The sequence below is a fragment of the Anopheles gambiae genome, chromosome 3 (assembly GCF_943734735.2).
Source record: "Anopheles gambiae chromosome 3, idAnoGambNW_F1_1, whole genome shotgun sequence".
NCBI classification, from domain to species: Eukaryota; Metazoa; Arthropoda; class Insecta; order Diptera; family Culicidae; genus Anopheles; species Anopheles gambiae.
In genome coordinates this window covers 83,171,532-83,197,994 of record NC_064602.1, presented here as the reverse complement: position 1 = coordinate 83,197,994, position 26,463 = coordinate 83,171,532, and the positions used below count along the sequence as shown (strand labels likewise).

The 26,463-nt window shown below is 41.6% G+C and overlaps 1 protein-coding gene and 1 long non-coding RNA gene across 2 annotated transcripts; both read left to right on the top strand.

The window, feature by feature from the left end:
* The first annotated feature begins 12,814 nt into the window (after window positions 1-12,814).
* Window positions 12,815-14,767, top strand: LOC1278354 (uncharacterized). Its single transcript, XM_317794.4, has 4 exons — window positions 12,815-13,028; window positions 13,096-13,198; window positions 13,288-13,501; window positions 13,587-14,767. The coding sequence occupies exons 1-4, from the start codon at window positions 13,011-13,013 to the stop codon at window positions 14,512-14,514; spliced, it is 1,263 nt and encodes a 420-aa protein (XP_317794.4). The 5' UTR covers window positions 12,815-13,010; the 3' UTR covers window positions 14,515-14,767.
* A 6,756-nt stretch (window positions 14,768-21,523) lies between these two features.
* On the top strand, window positions 21,524-26,160 carry LOC133393318 (uncharacterized). The gene is made up of 2 exons (XR_009766091.1): window positions 21,524-21,895; window positions 21,976-26,160. It is a non-coding gene; the product is annotated as an uncharacterized LOC133393318 (long non-coding RNA).
* Window positions 26,161-26,463: the final 303 nt, after the last annotated feature.

The following is a 26,463-nucleotide window of genomic DNA, read 5'->3' as shown; positions in this document are numbered from 1 at the left end:
TTTTGTTTTATGTTTGTAATAAACATGATAATCAGGGAGCTTCGGCGCTTGAACAACGAGTTGATCGACTTGTACAGTAGCATGTCTGGAAACTATCACATTTCACATATCAAATAGTTAAATCTGTGCCACATCCGGTTAGCACAGTTGTAACTGATTTACTACTAACAGTAGGTCAAATCTAACTTAGCATTGCCAAAATCCAGGTAATAAGACGTTAACCACCAGAAGCTCAAACCCGGAAATCCAAACGAAAGCTCACATTTGACAAACATCTGGTTGCCTGGATACAACTTTCACACCATCTTTGTTATAAATAAAGCTTAAGCTGATGGCGAAGTCAGTTCACATTCCACAGACACGTAGATCACTCGTTTTCTGGTGTATCTCACCAATTTGCAGATTTCGCCGAAAGGCTCTGCCCATTTTGATTACCACTTCTGGTTACCAGCTGTTCAGTCGTGTAGCATCCATGCTATCGCATACCCGCTTAACGCATGAATGCTAACAGCCGGATAAAATACTGCACATGCGTCCCGTGCTTTACTGCACATGCGGTTCCGTGTTTTACCATGGTGGTCGCACCACCCAAGTTGGAAATAAACACGGAAGACCTCCAAAGTAGGTCATAAATAAGGAAGAGCAATTAGCATAAGAAACGCATTAGACCTTAAGCAAAACATTGTAAGTTGTAAAAGCCCACCAGGAAGGCGACCCTCTTGACAAACATTCGTTTGTCAAAGCGCATCAAGTTGCGAAAGGGAAAGTTACGAGCGCAAACATCTGATGGACAAATGTGCGCTAACTTTCTTAAAATGGGAGTAAAAATAAAGCTATCAGAACGGACAGAAGGTCAGTTCTGATCGGACACAGGATCGTACATCTTGTCCCTTCAACTCATTTATGAGCAGTACTGTCCCCCTACCCAAGGTAAGGCTTTACTGTCTCCAACAAACGCACCGTGTATCAGCTGGCCAGTCAGCAAAACCCCAATCCGAAAGGTTAACGTATGCTAGGTGGCATAACGTCGTTCCCACGGTTTAGCATAACTGGAAGTCCGCTTTTCACCTGACGCATCACATTGATTTCAATTGTTACGCAGGGTCAAGTTCGATTAGTTTACCGCGCCAATCGCGAAGTGCTAACTCAGCGCTACCACCAGGCCTATGACGCGAACCCGTACCGAACCAACAGCAATTATTCCCATCACCACATGGCGACCGTGACAGTTTAAACAAGTGCGCGTTAGCAACCGTTATCGTCCCAAATAAGTGCGCGTAAACAAAAATCATAAGTGAAATCGATACCACGAGCAAAAGCGCGAGAAACAAGTGACTATCAGGTGCAAACCATAGCAGGTGAAGTGTTTATAAACATCGGCAATAAGCAACAAGTGCAGTGTCGCAAAGTTTTAAAAACAAAAAACGACAGCGAAATCGAGACCGCAAGCGAAGCGCGGTAGTAAGTTACAAACGATAAGTGCAGTGTTTGTGCCGTGAAACTTATTTAAAAAAAACACTTAGTGAAAACACATATAAAGCTAGTATGGGTAATGATATCTCGAAACCGGAAACGAATGTGAAAGGAAACAACAATTTAACTATTGTGCAAACCCAGAACATTCATACGGAGCAACACGAAGCCCACGAACTCGAACTAAATTTGATTCTGGTGCTTATGGTCATAATTTGTGTGGTTAAGTTATTTAAAACATTATACAAAACGGTTTATGCACAGGCACACAAACAAGCCATCAAAGTTTTGTCACTGCCAAAATAAAAAGGTATAAATACCAAGTGAACGAGTGAAAAGTGCACATTCCAACCCGAGCAGAACAAAAACAACCCCTTCAAAGCCGAGGCAGCATCTGCAAGAAGAAAGCGACAGCGAAACCAGACGCAGAAAACAGCCCTGACGAGATGCGAGCAAGCATCTAAAAACAACAGCAAGCAGCACGCAGTAACTACAGGAAAGCACTGCAGTTCGTGCAATGGATGTTCAACGAACACGAGAAGGTAAACCTTGCCAAGATTCTTGCGTCTACAGAAAGCGTCATTTCCTGTAAGAGGGCTACACCAAGAAAAGGAGCATTAGATACTGCGGCAGCCACAGTTGAAATCGTTAAGGCTCTCGCAACAAATGAAATTATAGATAACTAAAGAAAAAAGTAGTCAAATTATTTCAAGGCATCTTCACTAACTGAACATATTTCAAACCTAGAAACCATTAAAGACCGGCTGAAAGATATTGCAAAAACTTTTAGGTCGTGTCAGCTTAGAATAATTAAAAAACGAATTAGCACCGGGGACGAAAAATTACAAATCGACCTTGTCAAACTCGAAGGAAAAATAAAAGAGGACGAATTAAATAATCTGGTACGAAGCAGTAGGAAAATCTACTGTGAATTGACGGAACTCGTCCAGTTTCACGAGAAAAAAAAGTCTGGAAAAAGTTTCACGAACAATGACTTCGCCAGTAGAAATCATTAAAATCGCGTCACTAGTGCCGACATACAACGGCAACGAAAAAGAATCTTTAACATTTATTGCAGCCTTAAAAGCGTTAAAGGCCGTAGTGGAAGACGCAAACAACTGGATCGCTGTTTGCGTCGTTGTATCAAAATTAAGGGGAAAAGCCCTTACAGTAGTAGGAGAAAACCCTTCGGATATCCAAACCATTATAGAAAAAAATATCGAGAAAATGCATTTCAAAAAAACACCAGAGGATCTCGTGGAGATCATAAAACGAACTACACAAAAGGGGACAGCAAAGGCTTTTGGGGAAGAAATAGTAGAGTTGACCAGACAACTCGAAAATGCTTATCTGGAGGAAGAAACGCCAGCAGCAAGAGCCACTGAAAAGGCAAATAGGGCGGGAATGCAAGCCCTAGTCACTGGTCTAAGAAAGGAACAATACCAAACAATAGTAATGTCGGGAAATTTCGCCTCTTTGGGACAGGCAATCGATAAGGCGGAATCATACCAAGTGAATGATCCCTCATCCCCACAGCGAGAAATAGCCAAGAACTGGAAAAAGCCCGCACAAAACTGGAGGGAACAGAAACCTCAAAGCTGGAGAGAAAGACCTCAGCGTACCCCGGAAAATCGGGTTAACCTAGAAAGTAAAATAGAATATAAGACATTTTTTTCATTGTTATAAAAGGACTTACAAACTAGAACTGAACCAGAGCAATCACGTCCGCGTTTCTTTTTCTTCACTAGCTCAAACACGTCTTTGTTAAACAACAAGTCTTCGTGTAGAATTCACTCCTGTGAATTATATGGTGGCTCTAGAGAGGAGTAGTGTAAAGAAATAAGAAAACTCCAAAACTTTATTTTTTTATTTATCTACTCCAGTGAACGAAGTGAACAAAAAAGTTAGTGAATGAGTTTACACAAAAAGGTGTTAAATTGTAACGTCAAAATCGTATTTCTCACCGTTCTTGTGAAAGAACAATTTCCTCCTCGTCCGTTAAACTCGTTTATTAAACAAAACAAAAAACTCGTAATCTGAACCAGCAGTGTTTGTTTATCAAGTTACTGAACAATTGTGCTAAAAAGTGTTGTGATCGTGTAATAATTCATCACAGCGCAGCCAAGGTCCAGACAAGGAGAACGTCGCCCTGCATCACTTCAAAGGGAAATAAGGAACTTATCCAGGTAGGCCAATTCCTTAATAAAACTAACAAAAGGCAAGGAAATCATCATCCAAGATGCCTGTAAAATTTGTTACTAATCCGAACGGCGCATGCCGATTGTATACCGGGGTGGACACGAGCGAACCAACGATGACGCAATGCAATGAATGCGATCGTTGGTTCTACTTGTCGTGTGTTAAATTACAACGACTGCCTAAACGAGAAGAATATTGGTTATGTCCGAAATGTCAAAGCATCAAGTACGAAATTAATCGTCTTACAAGCTTGACAAAGGAAACCGACAAGGGCAAGGAGGGAAAGGAACAAGAAACAAGCATTGAAACCTCCATAAAAGATTTTATCATCAGCCAAAAGGATCAGATGAAAGACATTTTTAACGTCATCAAAATATTAGTTGATGATAAAAAGGAACCATCGCACGTGGAAACCCTTATGTGAAGGCAATCCTTGATGCAGTTGCCCAAGTTTGGAGGCGATCCAAAAGAATAGACGAAATTCAAACAAACGTTTGATAAAACAAATTTATTTAATAAATGCACTAGAAAGCTTGGTGCATACGGTAAAGCTAAACTACTAAAAAAGGACACAGATGTATTCAATGGCGAAGTGCTTTGAGTGCGACCGGTGGTTCCATGTACAACGCGCAAAATTAACAAAAATCAAATTCAAGTAAACAAACATGAATTACGACGTTATCAGTAAATTAAGGAATTCAAGTGGTTTTTCAAAGATGATATAAATCATACAGGATCCTTTGTTGAACGATGAACAGTTTCAAAATTTAATGATCGTTGAAAATTACTTTCACAAATGCCACTCGAAAGCAATGTTTTTAAAATCCTTAGTCGTAAAGTACCGAATAGTCGGTATTTAAATTGTTTGCTATCGCTCCTATAGTAAGCAATAACTATTCCTAACTGTTCCAACATTCTAGAAGAATCCAGAAGATCGGTACAATCAAATATTATTAATCACGATTCAAAGTATCGCTTGGTTTTAAATTATTGTTAAAAATTGATTGGAATGCAGAACGAATGAGCTGAACATTTCAATAGGAGAACACCGAATTGTTGGTATTTACGTTTAGATGTCACTATCATTCTCACTGACGATGCGCGGTTGTTATCGGGTTTCACCTTCTGCAGCTCAGCCGTTGTCGATCGGTTGGGACTCCGGTCCATTCTCGCTTGTCAATCCGTGTTGCACTCAACTTGACTCACTTTGACTTTTCTCCTTTGCTTTTGTTTCACTGTTATTTGGATGTGCCGTGCGCATCTGTCGTGTTTCCAGGCGTAGATGTTCTGTCTGCATTTATCTTACACTTGAGCACTTCAAATTGTCTGCTACGAAGACTGAACATATTTTTTATGTTTATTTTGTGGAAGCTTTCAGATGACCCTTTTTCTCAATCGCCATGTCTAAGGTGTTTGGATTACTGCATCTCGTTGGTTACTTGCTTACTTTGATTAGCACTTGGTGCTTTTCATTCACTTCACGCTATAAATGATCTCGTTCTTGGACACTGTACTCTGCGTACATTTGACACAAAATTGACTTCGGTTCTGGGGTTGTTTTTCGCAAGTTGATCGCTAATATTCGTGTTTGTAGCTCACTTGCACTCGAATAAGCAGAGTTTTGGCACAATCACTGCACTTTTTAACGGAAAAATTTACGACGCTTCTTGTGTTGCAGCCCTTTTGCACACCTCTGTTCAGTTTTTCATTAGCACTATTTGTTTTGGCCGTTCCTTTGCCTGTTTTTATTTGATAGTCACACTTGCGATGTAATACAATCAGCGGCGCGCAAGCCAGGATCGTTCAGACGATCGTCAAGGGATTCGTTGAAACGATCATCACTTTAGTTTGAATGAAGGAACCACCGAGGCTCATGAAATGAGGCGACGGAGTTAAGGATTGATATGGTTCCCTCTTGACGGTTCAAACAGTTCTGACTGGACAAGAGCGGTGCGGGCTTATTTATACCGCAACGCTGTTCCCTTTGGGTATTACACCGTCCACCTATGTTACAGCATTCGAGATGAGGTAGTTTTTTGGGTATTAACGGGTACAGCTTTTCGACAATGTGTGTTCCATGGGTAGGAAAATAATTACACCCGTAGTACATATGCTTTGCTCTCCTTTTCTCTTCGCCACACTAACATAGTAATGATAAAGCTGCTTGCAATGATGTTGTTAAAGCCCCCTCAACTTTTTATCGTTTTTTTTTGTATTTTTTATGCTTTTTTTGTTAAATATGTTCGTTAGTTGTTATAAGGTTTACATTTTAAAATCAGCTTAAAATCGAACCGATTACATTTGTGCTTTCCAACAAATTAGTTTTGTGATGGTTTGATGGTTCTGAAGCATGTGATTGTCTGTTGTTAGGCAGATTCAAAACCTCTAAATCAAACGCTTCAGTTGAACTTAATCAAATCAAAGCATTATGAATCATTAACTTTAAACTAATGGTATTTACAATTGAATGAACTCGGTACAGTACAACGCTTTCACTGCACTGCAATTGTTGGTGTGAAAAGCATTCAATATGTTGCCTCGACAGCTTTACTTTATCTGCCTAGTAATCACGCACACTCACCACAAAACGAATCCATCCTCATCACCGGTCTCCTCCACATCATCATCATCATCATCATCACGAACACCGTACATGATCGTTGATGAAATCGCTGTCATCACGTTCTGCATGTAATTAAAATGTTGCAAATGGTCGCTTCGGCGAAGCAAAAACCCATTTTCTGGTATCAAATTCATACAGTTTTTTTTGTCCGCCTCAACCGTAGCCGAGTGTTATTTACCAGCCAAAGCCACGTGTGTCGTTTTAAGTTGAGGCAGTACGCAATGTTTGTATGGGCGTGGGATGAATTTTAATTTTCCAACAACTACATAAACTATCAGACACACTCTGTTTTAGTGCATTTTCAATTGGTTCGTTCAACAAGCGGTATCGGTTATTTCAGGATATTTGCAGGCATTTTCAAGGGTACTCCGACAGGACGTTGTTTATGAATATATTTGGGTAGATAAAAAAGGGTTTAAAAAATCCAAGCGTAGACAAGGTTGACTTTTTTTTGCATTCCCGACAACCGCTGTGAGAATGTCTCTTTCTGGGTAAAATGTTCTGTATTGTACCTCAATGCTTTACATGCATTGATGGACATTCCAGGCGCAAAAAAGCACGGGCGTGTACAGCAAAAAAAAACATCGTCTGGTCTGGGTATGTTTTGAAATGAAAACATATGCGTGGTATTAAAATAAGAACCGAAACAAAAAATAACAACACACACACATGACAATCTATGCGAACGGCACCAATGCATACGCAAACACACAGGCTGCATCCTGTCGCTGGCATGCAAATTAGTAAGAAATGTTTTAAAGATTTTTTGTTGTTGTTGCATTGAACATTGCTGCTGCGGTTCTCCCCCATTTCCCCCATCACTGCTTGGTTTGGTTGTAATTTTTCGTGGGAAACTACTGAATTTATGTACAAATAGTGCAAAAGAGTGCAAACTCCAAACACGCAACGCCACAGCGGGGGCTTTCAGTATCGGTCTAGTGGGGGTACTGTGGTAGATTTGTGTTTACATTTCTGTGGGTTTTGTGTAAATTTATCTATCGCCTAGCTGCTGCTGGTGCGTTGGAATGATTGTTATTTTTTTAACGTTTGAGGTTTTAAATCGCAAAACAAAATAAAAAACTGATATGGGACAGAACGAGAAACGGTCGCACGAATGGAGCGTTTCTAAAATCAATCAATCAGACAATTTATCGCCATTGGTGGTCTTGTTGATAGTAAACATAAAAGAAGACATGAAAATTCAAACTACTGGTAAATAATAGATTTCGCTTGTATTTGAATGTTTTAATAGAAAAAAGAAACTAAACTAAGAAAAATGTGCTAAAAATTTAGCTTGTTAGAGAAGAGTATCACAACAAAGATTTATACTCTAGTAATTTAACTACTTTTCTTGTAAATCATGCTGTTTTGCTTTATAAACGATCGTGAAATGAACTTTTCATGAAAATTAAACTTTAATTCAGTTCTCAACCTTCAAATATCCTAGAATATTCATGTTCTCTTTAGGTGAACGCACAATGTGAATGGAATATCCGACAAATGTACAGCAAAAGAAAACATTGGAGACCATCCTGAAAAAATGAGAGAAAACCCAAGGATAACTTATTGTGTGATGATCGCCGGCCTAAACAAAAATATTTTTGGGAATGGCCCGATACACGCGTTCAAGGATAGGCGTCAGCAATATGGACACACGGGGTCCAATAAACCTCGCAATAAAATGCGTTTTCATCAATACTGAAAAGGATCACCCGACGAGAAATGCGCTAAAGCGGTATTAGGCAAAATAGTATAAAAATAAGGCCGATCGAGTGATCCTTTGTAAATTATGAACTTTTTGCTTATGCTTTTGCGCAAAGGACATCCCAAGTTTCAGCTTGGTGATACTAAACAATTTTCGATACACGGCACAATCTCGAACAAACGAGACAAACAGGTCGTATTTTTTATCAGGGATAACACTGATTTCTCATTAGTGATGGGTAAATACAATTTTTTTTCCGGAGTCGGATTGATCCGACTCCGGCACCCCTCGGACTCGGAGTTACTCCGGACTGTTTAGCGGGGGGGGGGGGGGGGGGGGGTGCGTACGGGAAAACCCACGGACTCATCCACACCGGATTACTCCGGACTACTCCGGATCACTCCGGATTACTCCGGATGACTCCGGATTACTCCGGATCACTCCGGATCACTCCGGATCCGGAATGACTGTCCATTATCGTTTAGACAATTCTTGATGAGTTCATTGACTTTCCAGTCGTACATCGAATATGTACGAAAACTGATCCGGACTGATCCGGAGCGATCCGGAGTGATCCCGAGTGATCCGGAGTAATCCGGAGTAATCCGGAGTGATCCGGAGTAATCCGGAGTAGTCCGGAGTAATCCGGAGTAGTCCGGCGTAATCCGGAGTAATCCGGAGTGATCCGGAGTAATCCGGAGCAGTCCGGAGTAATCCGGAGTAGTCCGGAGTGATCCGGAGTGATCCGGAGTGATCCGGACTGATCCGGACTGATCCGGAGTCGAATCCAGTTATGATCCGGAGCCAGAGTCATATTTTGCGCACTGGAGTCGGAGTTGATCCACGACTCCGCTCCGGATTACCCATCAATATTTCTCATACTCTCATGTCTTATCTCATTTCTCATAGAGTTGAAGAAAAATAAATGTACGATCTTACGTCCGATTCAGAACGGATCTGTTGTGCGTTCGGCGAGCTTTATTTACGGCAAGGAAGTTTCCGCACATTTGATGTCCAGATATTTAGGGATAGTTGAAGCACATTTGCCCAAGTCTTGATCCTTAAATGTGTACTTATGCCCATGTTTTTGGGTTTGCGTTTTTCTTCAATTTCTTTCTCTACGTTTCTTTTCTCTACGTTCTGTCTTTGGTGATGTCCTTTGGATGCAAGATATTTTTTCATCTTTGTGTTGCTCAAGTTTTGTATTACACTACCCTATTACTTAAGGTCTGAGGTCTTTCTGTACTAATGTTTTTATGGCCCTCGGACTCGAGAAATGCTACAAAACTTTGTAAATAAATAGTAGACAAAGATATTTTTAATTTCAAATAATGATTTTAACCATTTTTTATCAAGTTTCAAAAATGTTTCAAAACATGCTACTTAGTTTAAAATAGTGTGAAAAATCTTCTTACAAAGTGGCGAACAACGATCAGAAAGTATTAGTATTAGAAGAAAATGAGTATTAGAAGAATTAATGAAACATAAGAAAGAAGCGTAAAATGAATAAATTAATTAAATTAAATTAATAATTAATTTAGAAATCAAACCAGAAGATACATCTGCTTACATTAAATAAATACAATGTAATTAAAAAAGGTATGTTAACGATGTTTTTTCCCACAAATGTCCTCCTCAAAACCTCAGATGAAGCGACAGAGAATACTACAATCATTGAATTGTCATGTACCACACTCACGCGATAACTTATCTGTCTGTGGTGAACTAAACCCCACCGGCACGAGAACGATGCCACTTGTGCTGTGGGCGCACAGCACATGACTGGTTTGGTTTGGTTGTGCTGACGGCCTGCAGGCAAAGCTTCTTCACCGAACCGAACGGTTTCGATTGGATCGGAAGCCGTACGCTATACATTAGCGCTAAATGCCGCCTGGCATTAACGCTGACGGTGACGAAGACCGCCAGCAACCCGAAACGCGCAACACGACCATTTTGCTGGCCGGACAGGGGCAAACACCACCAAAGCAAGGATCATCTTCTCAAGCGCGATATGCGCACGGTCGTGGTCTTGGCAAAAGTCTACAGGACTGTAATTTTGTAACGCAACGTGTGCTTGGTGAACAGAACGTGCTGATGCTGCTGGTCGCTCCACAGCCAAGATGAGTCGCGAGAATCAACCTGCACTGCACTGCGGGGTGACTTGCGGAGGAAGAGAAGAGCAGTAGATTGAAGTAGGACACCCGGGCCGGACTTCAAAAGAAGCCCTGCACACGTTCCGTAATTATATTGCATGATTACTTAACAACATCTCAACGGAAGATTGCCCCGTGCCCGGAGGAGCTGAAGAAGCCGAGCGAGCAGGCGATGCAAGGCGAGCGTGTTATGATGTAATCTTTGCCAAGCTTTCTTCAGTGCAAAATGTTACATTTTCCGACAGGCTGCGGTTGGATGGAAAGATGGAAACAATGGGCCACAAGCGGGAATGTGCTGAGTACCGAGAATTAAACAACTGACCATGCTTAAAATATATGCCTGGTCCTGGGAAGCTTCGAAAACGGACCAAGGCTCTGTGCACAATAAGCAGTGCAGCTGCAGTTGGGTTACTCTGTTGCTCTGTTTTTATTAGAGCTTTTTCAATACTAAAAGCTAAGCATGCTTACCAATCATAACGATATTTTCAATTCCAGTCGGATTTAGTTGAAGCACAAAAAGCCAATCGCACGCATAATCCACTTAACAGCACCAGAAACGATTAATAACTGCAGCAATAATTGGCAAAGTAGATTTAGTGAGTTTTGTTTCCGCAGCCCCAACAAACAACACGGCCCCAATAAAGGGTTACACTGTTGCCCTCCTCCCAAACACCCCCTCTCGGTGAGTTTATTTATTTTCAATTAATTTATTCAAATTTTATATTAATTATTACTACCTTTGCCGTGCGAAAACCAAGCGCGCTGCCAATGTGGTTACACAAGTCCCTCGCCCTCCCCGGGGGCCGTGCTTATTTAAATCCTGTAAAAATAACCGATCCCATCCGCACTCACGGGAAGCTTTTGCCGGGTTTTGGGCTGGGGCTGTGGATTTGCTTTGCATTAACAGCGCTCCCGCACTGTGCAGTGGAAGCGATAAATGCCGGCGATGGCAACCATGCAACCAATCCAATAGCAATCCATTACGGTACCGCTACGGATAACCAGCACTTTTCAGCACAATTGATGTTTGATGCGTTTTTCACCGCCACGATCCGGCAATAGTAGCACAGTAGGAGAGACACACAGAGCGGACACTCACTGTCAACCTGGGCCTGGGCCTCGGTTTGCGGGTTAAAAAGTGCGATAATGGCAGGTAATAATAACGCATAAATGAACTTAATTTGATTGAAATTGCATTGAACCGGGTCGGGCAAACGGACGGCAAACGGACGGCCAAAAAGAAGGCGGACTGTGGAAGGGAGGGTTTCGTGCAATTTATCGCCACACTGAAAACGGGAAACAAGCACACACACACACACACACACAGACACACAATCGTAATTCTGTCCCGCTTTGCAATCGTGATAGGGGAATTAATTTCGCGCATAATAAAAGGGGGCCACGGGACAAATGGGCCCCCGCGTCCGCTGTTTGCATGAGCGCGGATTCGCACACAGCCGCTGGCTGGAACATGGTCCGTTCCGGGTCTTTGACTTTGCGTGGTGAGCGGTAAGGAGAAAGGAAGGCGAGGGTCTCCAAAAGTGGGTGCGTTTTGATTAAAATGGGGCTGGGAAGGATTTCCGGCGACCGGTTCCGGCGTGACTGTTGAAGTTGTAGAGCACTGAAGGAGTTGCCGATTTGATGAAACGGTACAAACCGACGGGTAATTGTTTCATTTGAAGAAGCTGGGGCTGGTTTCTTGATTTTATTAAAATATGGTAGGTTTTTTAGACAGTAAAAGGGGTAGCAATAGCAAAGCAATAGTAGAAGAATTCTACCCAAACAGAGCCACACACCAAGAAACCCATCATTTTCTACGGGTTTCTGTTTCTGCGGTAAAAAATTCCATCGCTCACGCCCTTCAAAGCAAGCAAAAAAAAAGGAAGAATCGCTCAATCGATCAGGCACTGGAATGTTCCAGGTACGAGTGGATTTGGTTTTTTCGTGTTCGTCTGCTGAGGTAGCAGCGTCCGAAAGCATTAAAATGCTCTGTCGATCGTTGTCTAATCAGCAGTCTTAAGATGGATTTCGTGGTGACCGTTTTCGGAGCGTTGTTGCTGATGTTCTATCGCTGTGCGGTGCTGCTAACAGTGTGCTGCACCTAGCGGCATGCTGCAGCCGTATTTATTCCACCCAGTTGTGCCCATAACCCAACGGTAAGTAAATGATTGTAATATTAATGAAAGTGATAAGAGGAAGTTTAATGGTTTGTTTATGTACTTTGATATAGAGACCTACAAGCGTACTTAAGAATCGAGCAGAAGAAACGAGCCCGACCACCATGGAAGGATGGACGCCTTCGGAAGTCAAACAAATTTGGCGAGAAAAGTTCAACAAATAAAGTGATGCAATTTTGTTGAAGATATTGAAATAAAACAAATGAATAAATTTGTTAATCATCTAAACGTCCACTAAACAGTCTTGCCTAGTTGTTGATTGTGTTGAGAAAATCCGAAAAAGCTAAACATGCTTATCACATTTCTGCGAAAAAAAATATGAATTCTTGGACAATGTCTACGCTTAAAGTAATTAAAACAAACCTCCAATCAAATTACAACCCTCCGCAAACGAAGGCTGTAGAACTATCTGGGTCACAGATTCCCCGGTCGCTGTACTTCCCGTTGTGTACCAAGCCACATAGAAAGAGAGAGAGAGAGAGAGCCAAGCAGTGCGATAGCGGACCCCGTGCGTAATCAATCGTCAAATGAAAACAATCGGCCGGTGAAGCTGGCGGCGAACAAATCCTGAGCCATCAGGGCTGCTTGATCAGTCTGTTAAGAGCAGTTCGTGCATTAAGACAGAGACAGGAGCTAAGGGTTTTGGGTGTTGCTGTTCAGTTTCACTTTCTCGTTCGATTATGGGTGCTCTAGGGGCGGTAAGTTTGGTTCAGTTTCGGGGGAATGTTTTGCGCTGAAGGTGAGAATAACACTCTCCTTTTCCAGATAGTGCTGGCCATCATCGTGCGGATGGTGGCGGCAAACACGATGGAGGTGCACGTGAATCAACCGAATGCCGAGGTGTACCATCGGCAGGATATGAAGCGAGGTTGGTTCTAGTGGTGTGGAGCTAAAAGTGCTCCTGAGTTAGTTTGTTTTTTGGATGCTTGAATGAGTTCCTTTCCTCCATCCTTCCAGGGGAATTCGATTACGGTTACCATGTGCAGACAGTGAACAATCAGTTCCAGCACAAGGTAAAGGGCCCGGATGATGTGACGTACGGTTGCTACGGCTACGTCGATCCCTCCAACCGCAAGCACCTCGTGTACTATGTCGCCGATCGTATGGGCTACCGGATCATCTTCCCGAACCGACCCACCAAGATCTTCACCGCCAAACTTGCCGACAGTTTGTACGTTTGGTTGAGCCATCTTTTGTATTGAAGAGACCTCAAATCCCAACTGACGGTACGCTCTTTATCTTTATCTCACTCTCAGGAACAAGCTGGACGGTGCTGTCAAGGGTAAGGACTACGACGAGCAGGTGGTAGAGTGGAACAATCTCTACATGCCCGAGTCTTGCTTTCGGCTGAACGAAATTCTCGAACCTGCCGCCAGCAATCAGGCCCCCGTGCAGAAGGTTGCCCCCGGGACACCGACCGCTCCTACAACGACTCATGTGACGGTGCAACCCGCGGCGCCTCCATTGCCTCAGCCAACGCAGTACACGATTCCAACCACACCCCGCACGTACGTCGATCTTCGTGGATCAGGATCGGAGGCTACCGATCGCCACGTCGGTGAAAACGGGCTCGGCGAACAGCAACCCCTGTACCCCGGTATCTACGTGCAGGGCAGTAGCAATCACCAGCAGGGACAGGAGCGTCTCGATCAAGGCGGCTACCAGAATGCCGGCGGACAGCAGCAGCACCAGCAGCAGCAACCTCCTCAAGGCTGGAACCAGGGATCGCTCCCGGACATTAATCCGGCCAACATCAATCTGGACCAGTTCAACGGGCACGTCTATCCCATCCACACCGGTGGTTACGCGGGCGAAGACCAGGGTGCAGCAGGCTACCAGACCACGGCCGGCCAGTTTGCCGCCTCCTCCCAGTACAGCCTAAACATTACGCAGCTTTTGGCCCAGATCGAAGCAGTCAATTCGCAGGTCATCACGCTGAACATGCTGCTGGCCGGCATGGCTAACAATCCGACGGCCTACAGCAACGCGAACGAAAACTCGTGCCGCAGCGTGGTCCAGCTGCTCAAGACGCAAAAGCGCACCCCGCAGCTTGTCTACGTGCCGATCCTAATCCCGTACGCCGAGGGACAGTACAACATTAATCAACCGATCGCACCGCCGGCCCGGTCGGACGCGTACCGAGGTCAGCCGACGAAGGGTGGATGTCACAACTGTCGGGGCTGATAAGCGCCGAAGCGTGGTTGTCTGTTGTGTTTCCTTTTTTTTTAGTCTGTTGCTGCTCCAAAAGGCAATTAGACAGTGCTAAAGAGAAGGCTGGGATGGTGGAAATGTTAATCGTTTCATGCGTGATGATTATGTGCGAAACGAGGCGGAATGTTTAATTCGTTGGTCGAGTGATTGCGAACGCAAAGATGAATGGAACCGTGAAGCGGATGACCGGGAAGGTAATAAATGATGATTACAGCAGCAACACAAACAATCATATCTCTTACTGTTTCTTCCAGCATTATAGAGTATTTTATGTGTATATGTGGAGTTTACGGTTTTAGCTATCATTTATAAGGAGTTTTTCTTTTGATGGCTGAAATTATGGCAACAATTCATGCAAAGCTTCTTCCCAAAATAACAGCAGGATCCAGTCCAGATTATTTCATCCCAAAAATACTAACATCAACGGCTAAGCTCGAGCACATTAGCTCATGTATGATTAGGATGTTTCATACAACACGAATCTTTGTGAGTTGCGATTGAGACTTCGCTGAAACTGCACAAAATTAAGAGAATTGAGTAAAAGCCCACTAAAATCAGCAAAATCTTTGTTTCTTTCTCCTGGTTTTGCCGGCAAGTAACCTTTCCTATCGATGCAATTGGTGATGTAGTCATATTATACACACAAAAAAACAACAAATTTTCACAAATTAACGTCGCATAAAATTTGCTTTCGTTCTTCATCGATAACCAAAGCTGTGAGAGTGCAACGAGCTCCACGACATCGTCTATTGATAGAAGAAAGTCTAATTTGTCGAACACCCAAAATCTTGGTGCTTTGGGATGTATATTCTTCAAAGCGTAATTATCCAAAATTAAGCTTAAATAAAAAAAAAACATTTTGTTGTACTTTCAAAATTATATAAGCAACTTTTCGTCCCATCCAGCAATTAGCGGATGGCAAACTCTGCACGAAAAAGACTCGATGAATCCTGTTCGATTCCTCCAAGAAAGGGGAATTTAACAAAAACATACAATCCTAGAAGAATCATGCAGTGTAAATGCTCCTGTTGGGTATGTATGGTGAAGCACATGCTTTGGCAAAAAAAGTTAAACGCAAATTAAAATGACACTTGACAATTTGATAAAATAACTCTTTTCAATAGAAAACAAAAACAAATCATAGAAGCATAATATTTTGTGAACTATAACCTCATTGATTAATATTTCTATTGACAAAGACTGATATTTACCTTTTCTAAATTAAATCGTCTAAGGCGCCTATTTTAGTTTTACACCAGGTCTTCTATAGATTTGACCAATCATGGAGATTGAGACCCTAGTTGGGAAACTGGACAACTGGCTGGTATGTTTAAATTCTGGTGCACTACGCTAGCGCCTATTCGCGTCCTGTCAACGGACGACCGTCAACGCTCTCGCCCTAAGCATCAATCAAGCCGGTGTGCAGGTGTTTGCGGTCACAAGGTTTCAGCCGGATCGCGGTCAGATTTGCTGCTGACAGTTCGAACAGCTCCCAGTAGCCAGCTGCAAGCCGTACTTAACCCCCTTGTCAAATCCGCACCACCGCTCTACCGCCAGCTCGCACTTATGAATAATGAAGGCTGCTGTCGATTGCGAACCGAAATCGACCACGATCGAGACGCCGGACCGACACCCTTGTGATGCAATGCGGTCCATCTTCAAGGGCACAATGCGGGTCGGGCAGAGAGTGCACGCTCGAGAGCGAAACGCCCGTGCAAACTAACCCCAAAGTAAGGCCACAGTAAATAAATGGCCATGTTTGGACGGGGCGGCGGTTTAAGCCATCCGCAAACTGGTACACGAATACGTAATTGCTCGGAGCTGCGAATGGGGTGGGCCTTTCTTTGATAGTGTGGGGGGTGTGAATGAAATGAGTAAAGCCGATCACCATCCTTTCGTCGCACAGGTGCATTAGAAAATGGAAAGGAACAAATACCATCAAGCACTTCAATGTGATTTGAGCTTTGAGCACTTTGAAGAACTTGCAATTACTTTGATTTACTATCCAATATCTGTGTCTGGAAACAGCCCAGAGCTCATCATAACGAATTTTTGACAGTCTTAAGTTGCTGCCGTTGATTTGATTTTTGAAACGAATATTACTTTACCATCTCGCCTGCTGGTGGCGAAGACAAGGCGTCCTTGGAGAAGGCTCTAGAACGTAAATCCGGCCATAATACTCGCCTGGAATCAATTTCACTTCGAAAGGTGAGCCAAATCCATTTAAGCCATTGCTGCCAAGTGCTCACTTACTCGCCACGTTCGGGTGTCTTGCCGAATGCCAGATGTCGGTGCCCTTTTGCCACCGACACGCCATTTTGTGCTCTCGCTCCAGCGCTGAAACCTAATCCTTGGTCAGTGTCGTTTTAATCAAACGACACGGGGCCACGCGAACGAGTTCCTATCGATATTTTCTCTGCCACCACCGACCCTTTCCCCCACTTTACCTACCCCTCCATGCCCTCCATCTCCACTCTTCGACACAGTGAAAATGTTCAGCAGAGCTGGGAAATGGATTTTTCATGTCCGGCGGCGGCAGCAACAACGACGCCACCGATGACAATTTCGCAATGGTGCAATGGAGTGGTTTTTCGGTTTGCTCGTGCCACTAGACGCCACACCATTTGCCGAAAATTTTGCCGGCTGCTCGATTACATCATCTCGGTCGCGTAAATTATTCAACGATTCGAACGGTGCCGGAGCAGATGGAGCTGCAGTAACCGCACTCGGTGCTGCATTTGGGCCCGATGAGAACATTCGCAGCCTACAATCAGTTGCATTAGTGATTGATACGCAAATGGGAACGGGGCTATGGAAAGCTGGCCGGGAACGCATTCATGGGTCATGGTTTTTAATTATCGATTCTGAAACATGTTTCGGGAGGGTTTTTGGTTTTTAATTTATTTAACCGGTGCAAAATAACATTTAAATCAATCCTAAATGTCGAATCAATCGGTTCATGGGCACGGAAAACGAAATAATTGTTTTATTCTATTTCAATGACTAAGATTATAATTTTCAATTATGTAAAGCGTCGATAGTAAGGAATAATAAAAAAGAAGGATTAATAATATTCTTAGTAATCAGCCCTACCGGCAAACTCGTTCGTTCCTGGGAACGTTCGCCGCGACGCTCATTTTCACTCATTTTATAGCCCTCTATGATCAAAAATTAGAAAACCGTCTAGGTTTTGTTCTGCCCAATCTAGTCACTCATGAGCAACGAACGTTCTTCGTCGAACGAGCTCCCCGATACGGCCGATTATGTTTCATAACATGACTGAAGGAAGCTAATATTGATATTGTACGGGCAGTTCCAGGAAACCAGTATCATGAAATTGGCATTTTTATTCGTAGAAATGTAAAGACTTATTATTTACAAATATTTCTTTTTATTAAGAAGTCAACAAAATCGTGATATAAAAAAACTGGGATTAATTCAAAAGGTTTTAGCAAACGATAATATTTAAAAAAAAAACATGGAAAACTCTGTAACACCAGAAGTCTAAAAGAAAAGAAAAGTAGATTACTATGAACAGGTTTTTGATATTGTTCTTACGAAAATCATCAGTTTATTCAAATTAACAATGAATTTTATTTCAATTTTGTTTGTGTTGTTTCAACCCTTTAAATCAAAACTATTCATTTAATTTAAATTGTATTTTCTCCTCGATTTTAATAGCTTAACAGTCAGCAGATAATTATTTGATTATTATTAGAGAGTGACTTTATTTTTTGTGTGCAACATTTAATTGCCATCTCTGTTGTGCCCTAAATTGTGGAGTTTTGATAATTGATCGATATGTTGAAGTGACTGATTTTCACAACAGCGTTTTCTAACAGCTACCATTAATTTTTTGTTACAATTTTGTTCAATAAATTGCATTTTTTTTCATCTGGGCAATGATTGCTTGCTGTTCACTACATTTATACGTTGAGATTTTATATAAATTTTATTTAATAAAAATGTATAGAATAAATATGAGTAAATAGATTAAATAAGTAATTTCTTGAAAAACTAAAAGCTGATTAACAATTTGAAGAATAAAAGGCAATGGTTTAGAATAAAATAAGTGACTGTGAATATAGTGAATGAACTGAATAAGTACAACAAATATAGCTGAAAACAAGTTAATGCCACTTAAATCTAATAAGATATAGAATAAATAGAATAAAACTTGAAGGAAACGTTTAAATGGTTTGTGTAAAACGTTAGTAAGTGATTCTAAAACATAAATTTTAACAATTCACATGCAGTATTATTTTGTTACAACGAAGAAAATCACAATTGTATACCTGATTTTTTTATTTACCAATGATTGTTTAAGCTTCAACCACGTTAGTCGCTTTGGTTTGATTAAACACAAATCGAAACTCATTTCCAACTACCGACCTAGGAGCTTAGTTGGCGCTACATAATGAACCGACAATGACTGGGGTCTTTCATCGGCTGCTTGCTTCAAACACCGTTCAAGCAGCGTCGGTGTCACACAATTGCAAAGTCAGCTACAAATTGCCCGGCCAAAGTTTGACCAGTGTGCTCAAAAGTAGTTAAAACTTTCGGTCCCTGCCGGGCGGTATCTCCGCACGGCCCAAGCATGGGGACACCCTGAAAGACCCCTGTCCTTTTAGACACACGCACACACACACATCCTGACGAACCTTAAACACCATCATGATGATGGTGACGATGATGTCCATAGCAAGGCTGCTGCCGTTTTTATCGTCGTTTTGTACTACTGCTTCATTTCTGTTAAGCTTTTCTCCTATCTGAAAATTCCCATTAACCAATCGAAAGGCCGAAAGTGCTGCCGGGAGTGTTCAAGAGAGCGACTTTTTGCAAGCCAGTGACAGGAAATGGTTCGCAAATGGTTGCCGACTTTTTGTTTTGTGTGTGTGTATTTTTGTTCTTAAAGCATGTTTTGTTTTGTCCACTTTTCTTGCTTCCTCCCCATTTACCTCGATCAAGGTTTTCCCTGCCAAAGAAATGGTACGAAAGTGAAAGCCCGTAGCAGCAATGTGTAAGCTTTTTTCTCGTAAAGCGGGAGTAGGAAGTTAATGCTTAAGGACTCGCCTGGGAATAAACACACATGCGGAATGTTTTGCCTTTTGTCGGCTTAACTTCCTTTTTTTGTCTGTGTGCAGATTGATGTTTCACGTCAGGAGCCATAATGGAGGAAGATTTTGCAAATGAAGTGATTGGTGTGGAATTGAAACGTTTACAGCGAGCAGTTTAGTTTTCGATGCAGGAAATTTAAGATCAAAATCCACTTTGGTTAGGTTCAGCCATCGTGGAATGATGGTAAGTGGAATAATCAAGGATATTTTATGATAAGTTAATTAACTTTTATGTTTATTTATTCTACAGCGATTAAGTATTTAGAACAATAAACAAAAAGTATTGTAGTATTCTATTGCATTTCAATAATTTTTTGTACAAACAATCATGCATTATCGAGTGAATAAGATTTTGGTTGATAGGTACACACACAAATACACTATTTTCACGAAAAATTTGACATTTCTTCGAAAATCATCGTATCACACAGAATGAGAGTTGTGCATACATTTAAGCGTGAAATATTTGAGCTATGTCCATGGTGTGAAATTGTCTCGCTATGTCTGGTTGCACGGTTAGCGCTAAAAAATATGGCAAACAAATAATATGCTGTCATCGGGTGACAGCGCAAACTGTAGACCGAGCTACGTACACCCGAACATAAGCAGATAGCGCAAACCGCTTAATTTCCCTCCGACAGAGGGCAGCACGTCGTAAATGGAATACAGTAGTGATGGGAGCTGTGGATTGGATTCATGAATCCACTCCGAGTGCGAAAAAATCCAGCTTCGAATCCGGCTGGTCCGCACGAATAGAGATCCAATTGGCTCCATTTGAATGCGGAAATAATCCGAGCGAATCCATATGGCTCCTATAGAATCCGTTTTACTGTCAAACCTTTATTCGTAGAGCAAAATACTTCCACTACCAAAGTAAATTCGAAAGCAACCTTAGCAACCTAACAGGGTTCCTTGCAGAGGTTGTTTCCAGATTTATGTTTTGATAAATTATGTTATTTGTTGTTTGCTTTCCTTATATGTTTGGATTCGTGTAAGGAATTAATAACAGTTTCCTGCATATTATTTTACCCGTTCCCTTAATTAATTGCCATAATGCTAACATTTTACAAACAAATAATTCAAACAATTTAGAACAACGTCCAATACATTGTTGAACAGCTCAAATAAATTAATTGAATCCAAATAATTTCTGAAAGTTAACAATAAATTTTGAGTTGAGTTTAGAGACAAATAGGAAAGTATTCAAAATATTACAGGAAACTTAAAGCTTAGAGCAACGTCGATGTACAGTGTACAGTGGCACTGTATAGTGCAGATAAAGAAATGAAAGTAACTCAGAATGATTAAATTTATCCAAAAACTAAAGATTAAACATTATTCAAGCCAAACCAAACTAGTTCCCCCAGCTGTCTCCGAAGTTGACCCGGACTCGAATACGAAATCAGCTGGATTGGAATCAATTTAAATTGCGGCTGCAGGCCCATCACTAGTTTACGCATGATAATCCACCCTTGATCGAGTGCTGTTTTTTGGTTTTGGGTTAATATTACATAACACACATTTTCATTTAGTACAAAAACATCTTTTAATTAAAACAAATTAGATAGATAGAAAGATATTATGAGTAATATTTCCTTACTTTTGACTGAACACTGTTTCATCACATGAATTTGGTTGTCAAAAGTGCGGATTATCGAGGTGAAGATTACCGAGCGTGGATTGTAACCACGATCTGGCTGCTTAAAATTTGGTCGCTTTATTTCCGCTTTCAAATGCTAATGACCATGGCCAGCATCTCTCCGTTTCGTGATAGCACAAGTTTCGGCTTTCGCGTGCTGGGTCAACAGCCTTGATCGTTGTTATTCCAATTACGACGTGCTACCCTCTGTCGGTGGGAATTTAAACTGCTACCTGGTTATGTTAAGGTCTACGTAGCTCGACCTACGGTTTATGCTGTCATCCGATGACAGCATTTTATTTGTTTGTTTCTTGTTTTTTTTTCGTGCTAAAAACCCTCGATGCAATAAATTCTATACACATTAAAATAAAACAAGCTTGAATGAAAACCCGTATTAAACCTTAATTTCACTGTTGCAGCTTAATATGTTTGCATTCTATCACCGCAATACAGTCCTTCTGTGTGTCGCATTACTGCAATAATTATTTTATATTTTATGTTTAAAACTATCTAAGTTATGAAAATATATGTAACGAAAGAAAAGGCATCAGTGACTTCTAGACATCCAAACAGGTAGAACTGTACCCAAGCTAACCAGGTAGAATCATCCTGATTTTGTTACCGTTGAAAAAAAAACCCATACGAACGAAGCCTTAATTTTAACCTTAAAAATTTTAGCCTGCCCCACACAGGTATGCTCACAGCCACAGGCACAAGACGGAAACGATGTTGGTATAAATAAGCCCGCAACGCTCTCGGCATGTCACATTCGTTCGAACCATCTAGACTGATGGCTTCTCCATCGACAAGAGAAATCTCCCGAAGATCAGCATCAGCAAGCCGATTGTAAAAGTGAAAAAGTAAGCCAATTAAAAACTGAAAGTGTTCAAATCCAAAAGCATTAAGTGTCACCAAAATAAACAGTAAACATACCGGCAACCAAAGCAATACCGATACAAGTGCAAGTGTTCTTCAGAAACCACCTTTCCAGCGATGGCATCAAAAACCATCCAAAGCGAGCCGAGCACATGGTCAGCGCACCTCCGATCAAGGTTAGGTGTATCGAAATGTGGGATAAAACTAAAGCGACATGTAAATGCCAGCGTGTGGCATTATGGCGTTGTGTGATCGAGATACAGCGCAAGCATCATCTTATGCTGAAGTGATGTGATTGAAGAAATGATTACCAAGTACAAATCGTCTAAAAATGGTGTTTGCGTAAAAATTTCATTCCGGAATTAAGAAATCGAGCGAATAAACGCAGCACAAAGAAGAGGACAGTCCACCAACACCTGGAAACTTGGATAGACGGCCCATAGAGCTGGAGTAAATAGATAGCCGGCACAGACAAACAACGGCGTTAGAAAAATATATGAAGTGAAATGTGACAGTGAAAGTGGGACAATCCTTGAGTCGACAAGTTTGCTGAGCTCACTGTCCAGCACGGATTGACAGGCGAGAATGGACCGGAGTCCCAACCGTATCTGTCGACCGAAAACGACTGAGCTAGCGCTGATATCCGCTAACGCTTGCGCGTCTTCAGCAGCTAGAGTGAAAGTGTCATAATACACCATAATACCGGTATTTCACAATTCAATTTCGCAGCAGCCCTGCTTGGAAGTTTGCTTGCGATTAGCTCTCGCGATAACCACACAGAGCAATGCGTAGATCCCTATCGATCAAATGACCTTGTGTTAGATGCAAGCAGCAACGCAGCAAATTCCATCTATCCCTCAATTTTCGAACCGGTTTTAGTTAGACCCTTTGCCGCTCTTCTGCAGTTCCTGTTTTTAATTGTAAAGAAATTCAACTGCTAGAATTTTCGATTATTGCGAAAGAAGAAACGATAGTTAACAGTTGATTTAGACAGTGTTTAGAGAGATGTTGTGTGAGTTTGCAGTTTTTTGTTTAATTTGACAAAGAGCGGGTTTGTGGGAAGTATTGCTTCCTACCGAATTGATGATGTATTCTTTTAGTTTTTTTTGCTTTATTCATTATTTTGGTTCATTTATATTTGGGAAAGTGGAGTGAACAATGTAAATATCGTCTATTTGGTATCTTACAACTAAAGTTATTACCATTTATACTTTAAATCAATGCAAAATATGGCATTGTTTTAACAACTTCTTAAATTTCGGATATATTTTACATTCTGTATTATATGCCTCAATGGACCATTTCTTGATTAAAGATACCAAGATAATAATTTTACAATCACTACAAAATTGCCACGCGGATTTTATCCATCTGGAAGATGGATTATATCGATGAATCTAGCAAAACGTAAAAATGATACCAATTAATATGCTTGACACATCATAACTGCGAATTGTATCGATAATCGGCAAGCAAATGGGGTGCTTGAATTGCACAGCGCTGGCAAATCCTATGTATCAAAATCGTTAGCATTGTTGGTTGTATTGTACTGCGGATGAATGAAGATCTTTTCGAAAATAGTTCTTCAACCAGAAATTATTAAATCAGTTTAATATCTATTACCTCTCCTACCTACACAATTCTATATCAACGCTTCAGTTGGCCCTGGAAGCATGCTGAACTGGTCTCAAATTCACTCGTTCATTTCGTATCCTGCTGGAGTACGAAGAATGTCGTTCGAGTTGCCTCACATTTTTTACTATTCCACAATCAATTTCAGCGCGCTGTTCATTGTCCACAGACAGAAGGGTTGCACGTACACCTGTGTGCATAAAAATAGTAACTGCTTAAGAATCGACCACAGATTTTCTATCGGCTTTAGGTCAGGACTCAACGCAGGCCACGGTAGAACGCTCTGATACTCGGTACAATGTTTACCTCGACCCATTGTTTCACGTAGCGACTAACGCGCACATCCTGGTTTGCCAAATAACACTTAACTGTTCGCGATGTGTGTTTTGAGTCGTTATCATGCTGAAAGATGTAATGCTCTTCGCTTTCGAATGTTTTTCGAGCGTATGGAAACCTCTTACGACTAAGTATTTTTCTGTACCCTTCCGAGTTCAGTGTCCCGTTGATACGGAACAAAGGACCCGTGCCGTGCCAGGAGAAGCAACCCCACACCATTACGTGGACGCCTCCGTGCTTAAGGGTTTTTATCGTGTTTTTCTGATGATACGCCTGATTGGGAAGGCGCCAGACGTATTTAATGCCATCCGAATCATCTAGATTGATTCTGGACTCATCCGAAAAAATGATTTTCATCCACCAAATGATGGATGCAGCCAGATGTTCTTCGGCAAACCGAATGCGCGCTTCAACGTGGTGCGGCAGCAGCTTTCGAACCTTCCGTGGTCTCCGGGCACGGAACCCAGCGTCGTGTAAACGGCGAAACTCCGTCTTCGACGAAACTTGCAATCCAAGCTCCTGCTTGATTTAAGTGCAAGTTTTGAAAGGGTCCGCCCTGCGCGTCAACGTTAGCCGTTGTTTTTCGCGGACGACCGGTCGACTTACCCGTAGCCTCGCTACGAATGGCGTTGTCCACAAACGTCTTGCAGATTGTCTTTATTGGTACTTTCTCACGAAACAGCCCCTGAATGTGTTTTCGCTCCTCTGGTATGCAGTGCTTTCTATATCAACGCTTCAGCAGCCACTACTTCTTTATTCTAAGCTTTTGTAGTCATAATGTGGCGCTGGAACCATGCTGAACTGGTCTCAAATCCACTCGTTCATTTCGTATCTTGCTGGAGTACGAAGAGTGTCATTCGTGTTGCCTCACATTTTTTACTATTCCGCAATCAATTTCAGCGCGCTGTTCATTGTCTACAGACAGACGGGTTGCACGTACCTGGTCATCGTGATATTGGAGCTCAGCTTGATCAAGGCTATGTCGTTGACGATGCTGGCTTTGCTAAACCCTGGATGTATGATTATCTCCCGCGCACTTGCTGGCCTTACCTTGGGTAGGGGGCACTCCCAGCTCATAAATCAAGACGTGTAACTTCGTTTACTGTCTATATACTAACATCCACATTGTACCAAATCAAAGTTACTTGCTGTAATTACTGGGTACGATTTTCGTAGTTTAGTGCTGATCGGTCAACCGACTGAACAGCTGATAACCAAAAAGCTGGTTACCAAATTGGGCAGAGCCTTCGGCGAGTTTTGCAAAACGATGAGATACACCAGAACACGAGTGATCCTCGCTTGACGAAATTTGCATTGGTTGAAGCATTGATTCGAAGCAGTAAAATGTTTGTTGGTTCTATTTCGTCATTCACTTTTCGGTTGAAACGATGGACAACTATCTCACATTAAAAAACCCCTTTAAGTTAGACGTGAGAACTAATGCAACGAAGAGACTTCTTCTAGAAAAGTTCCATGGTCTCCTCGTGTGACATAGGCGACAGTTCCAGTAGGAGGTTGCCTTGGAAGCATGTGCGAATTATTTGCACTTCTTCCCTATTAATACTCCCCTTGGAAGTATTTCCATTTAGCCGTGCTTGAATCCATTAACGCATTGAAGCTCTATTGCGTTTGGTATTCGGCCAGCCTTATTTTCGAGTTAAAACAATTGATTCTATGTTACGACTATACTGTAGCTCGAATCCTCTTAGGCTTTACTTGCTTCCCTCTTTACATTTAAGAAACATACTATCATTTAAACGCCGCATTGTTGAATTTATTGAATCTACAATCGCCACTTCACTAAAAACCCCTTTAACACCATACTCAAACTCACACACGTCTCAAAGCAATATACAATGAAGATCATATGAAAGAAACGTAAAAGAGAAACAATAGATGTTTAAAGATAAAGATTTAAGGAATCCTGTAAATGGTCTCTATAATAAATTCCAATTCCAATAGTATTCCAATGTAATTATATGAAATAAAAATATAAAAATGTATACTGAATGTCCCAAACACTTGCTTTTATTTATTTATGTATGGTTATTTGAATTGTCTGGTCGCTACCGAACTACAATTTTGCTGTGTCTACCTGCAGATTTTTTTATGATTTTCAGCATGATTGTACGGTTTTGTTCAAATTGTGCGTTTATATAATTTCACTTGTTCGTTTAACTTTAGTTGCTATTTTCATGAATTGGCACCACTATCAAAGTAAGTATTTGTTAAACATTCCATTCTGGTAGTTTGATAAGATTAGGGATCTGTATTATTTCGCATGAATGCAAAAGATGTTGGCAGCGATCACTGAATCTAAAC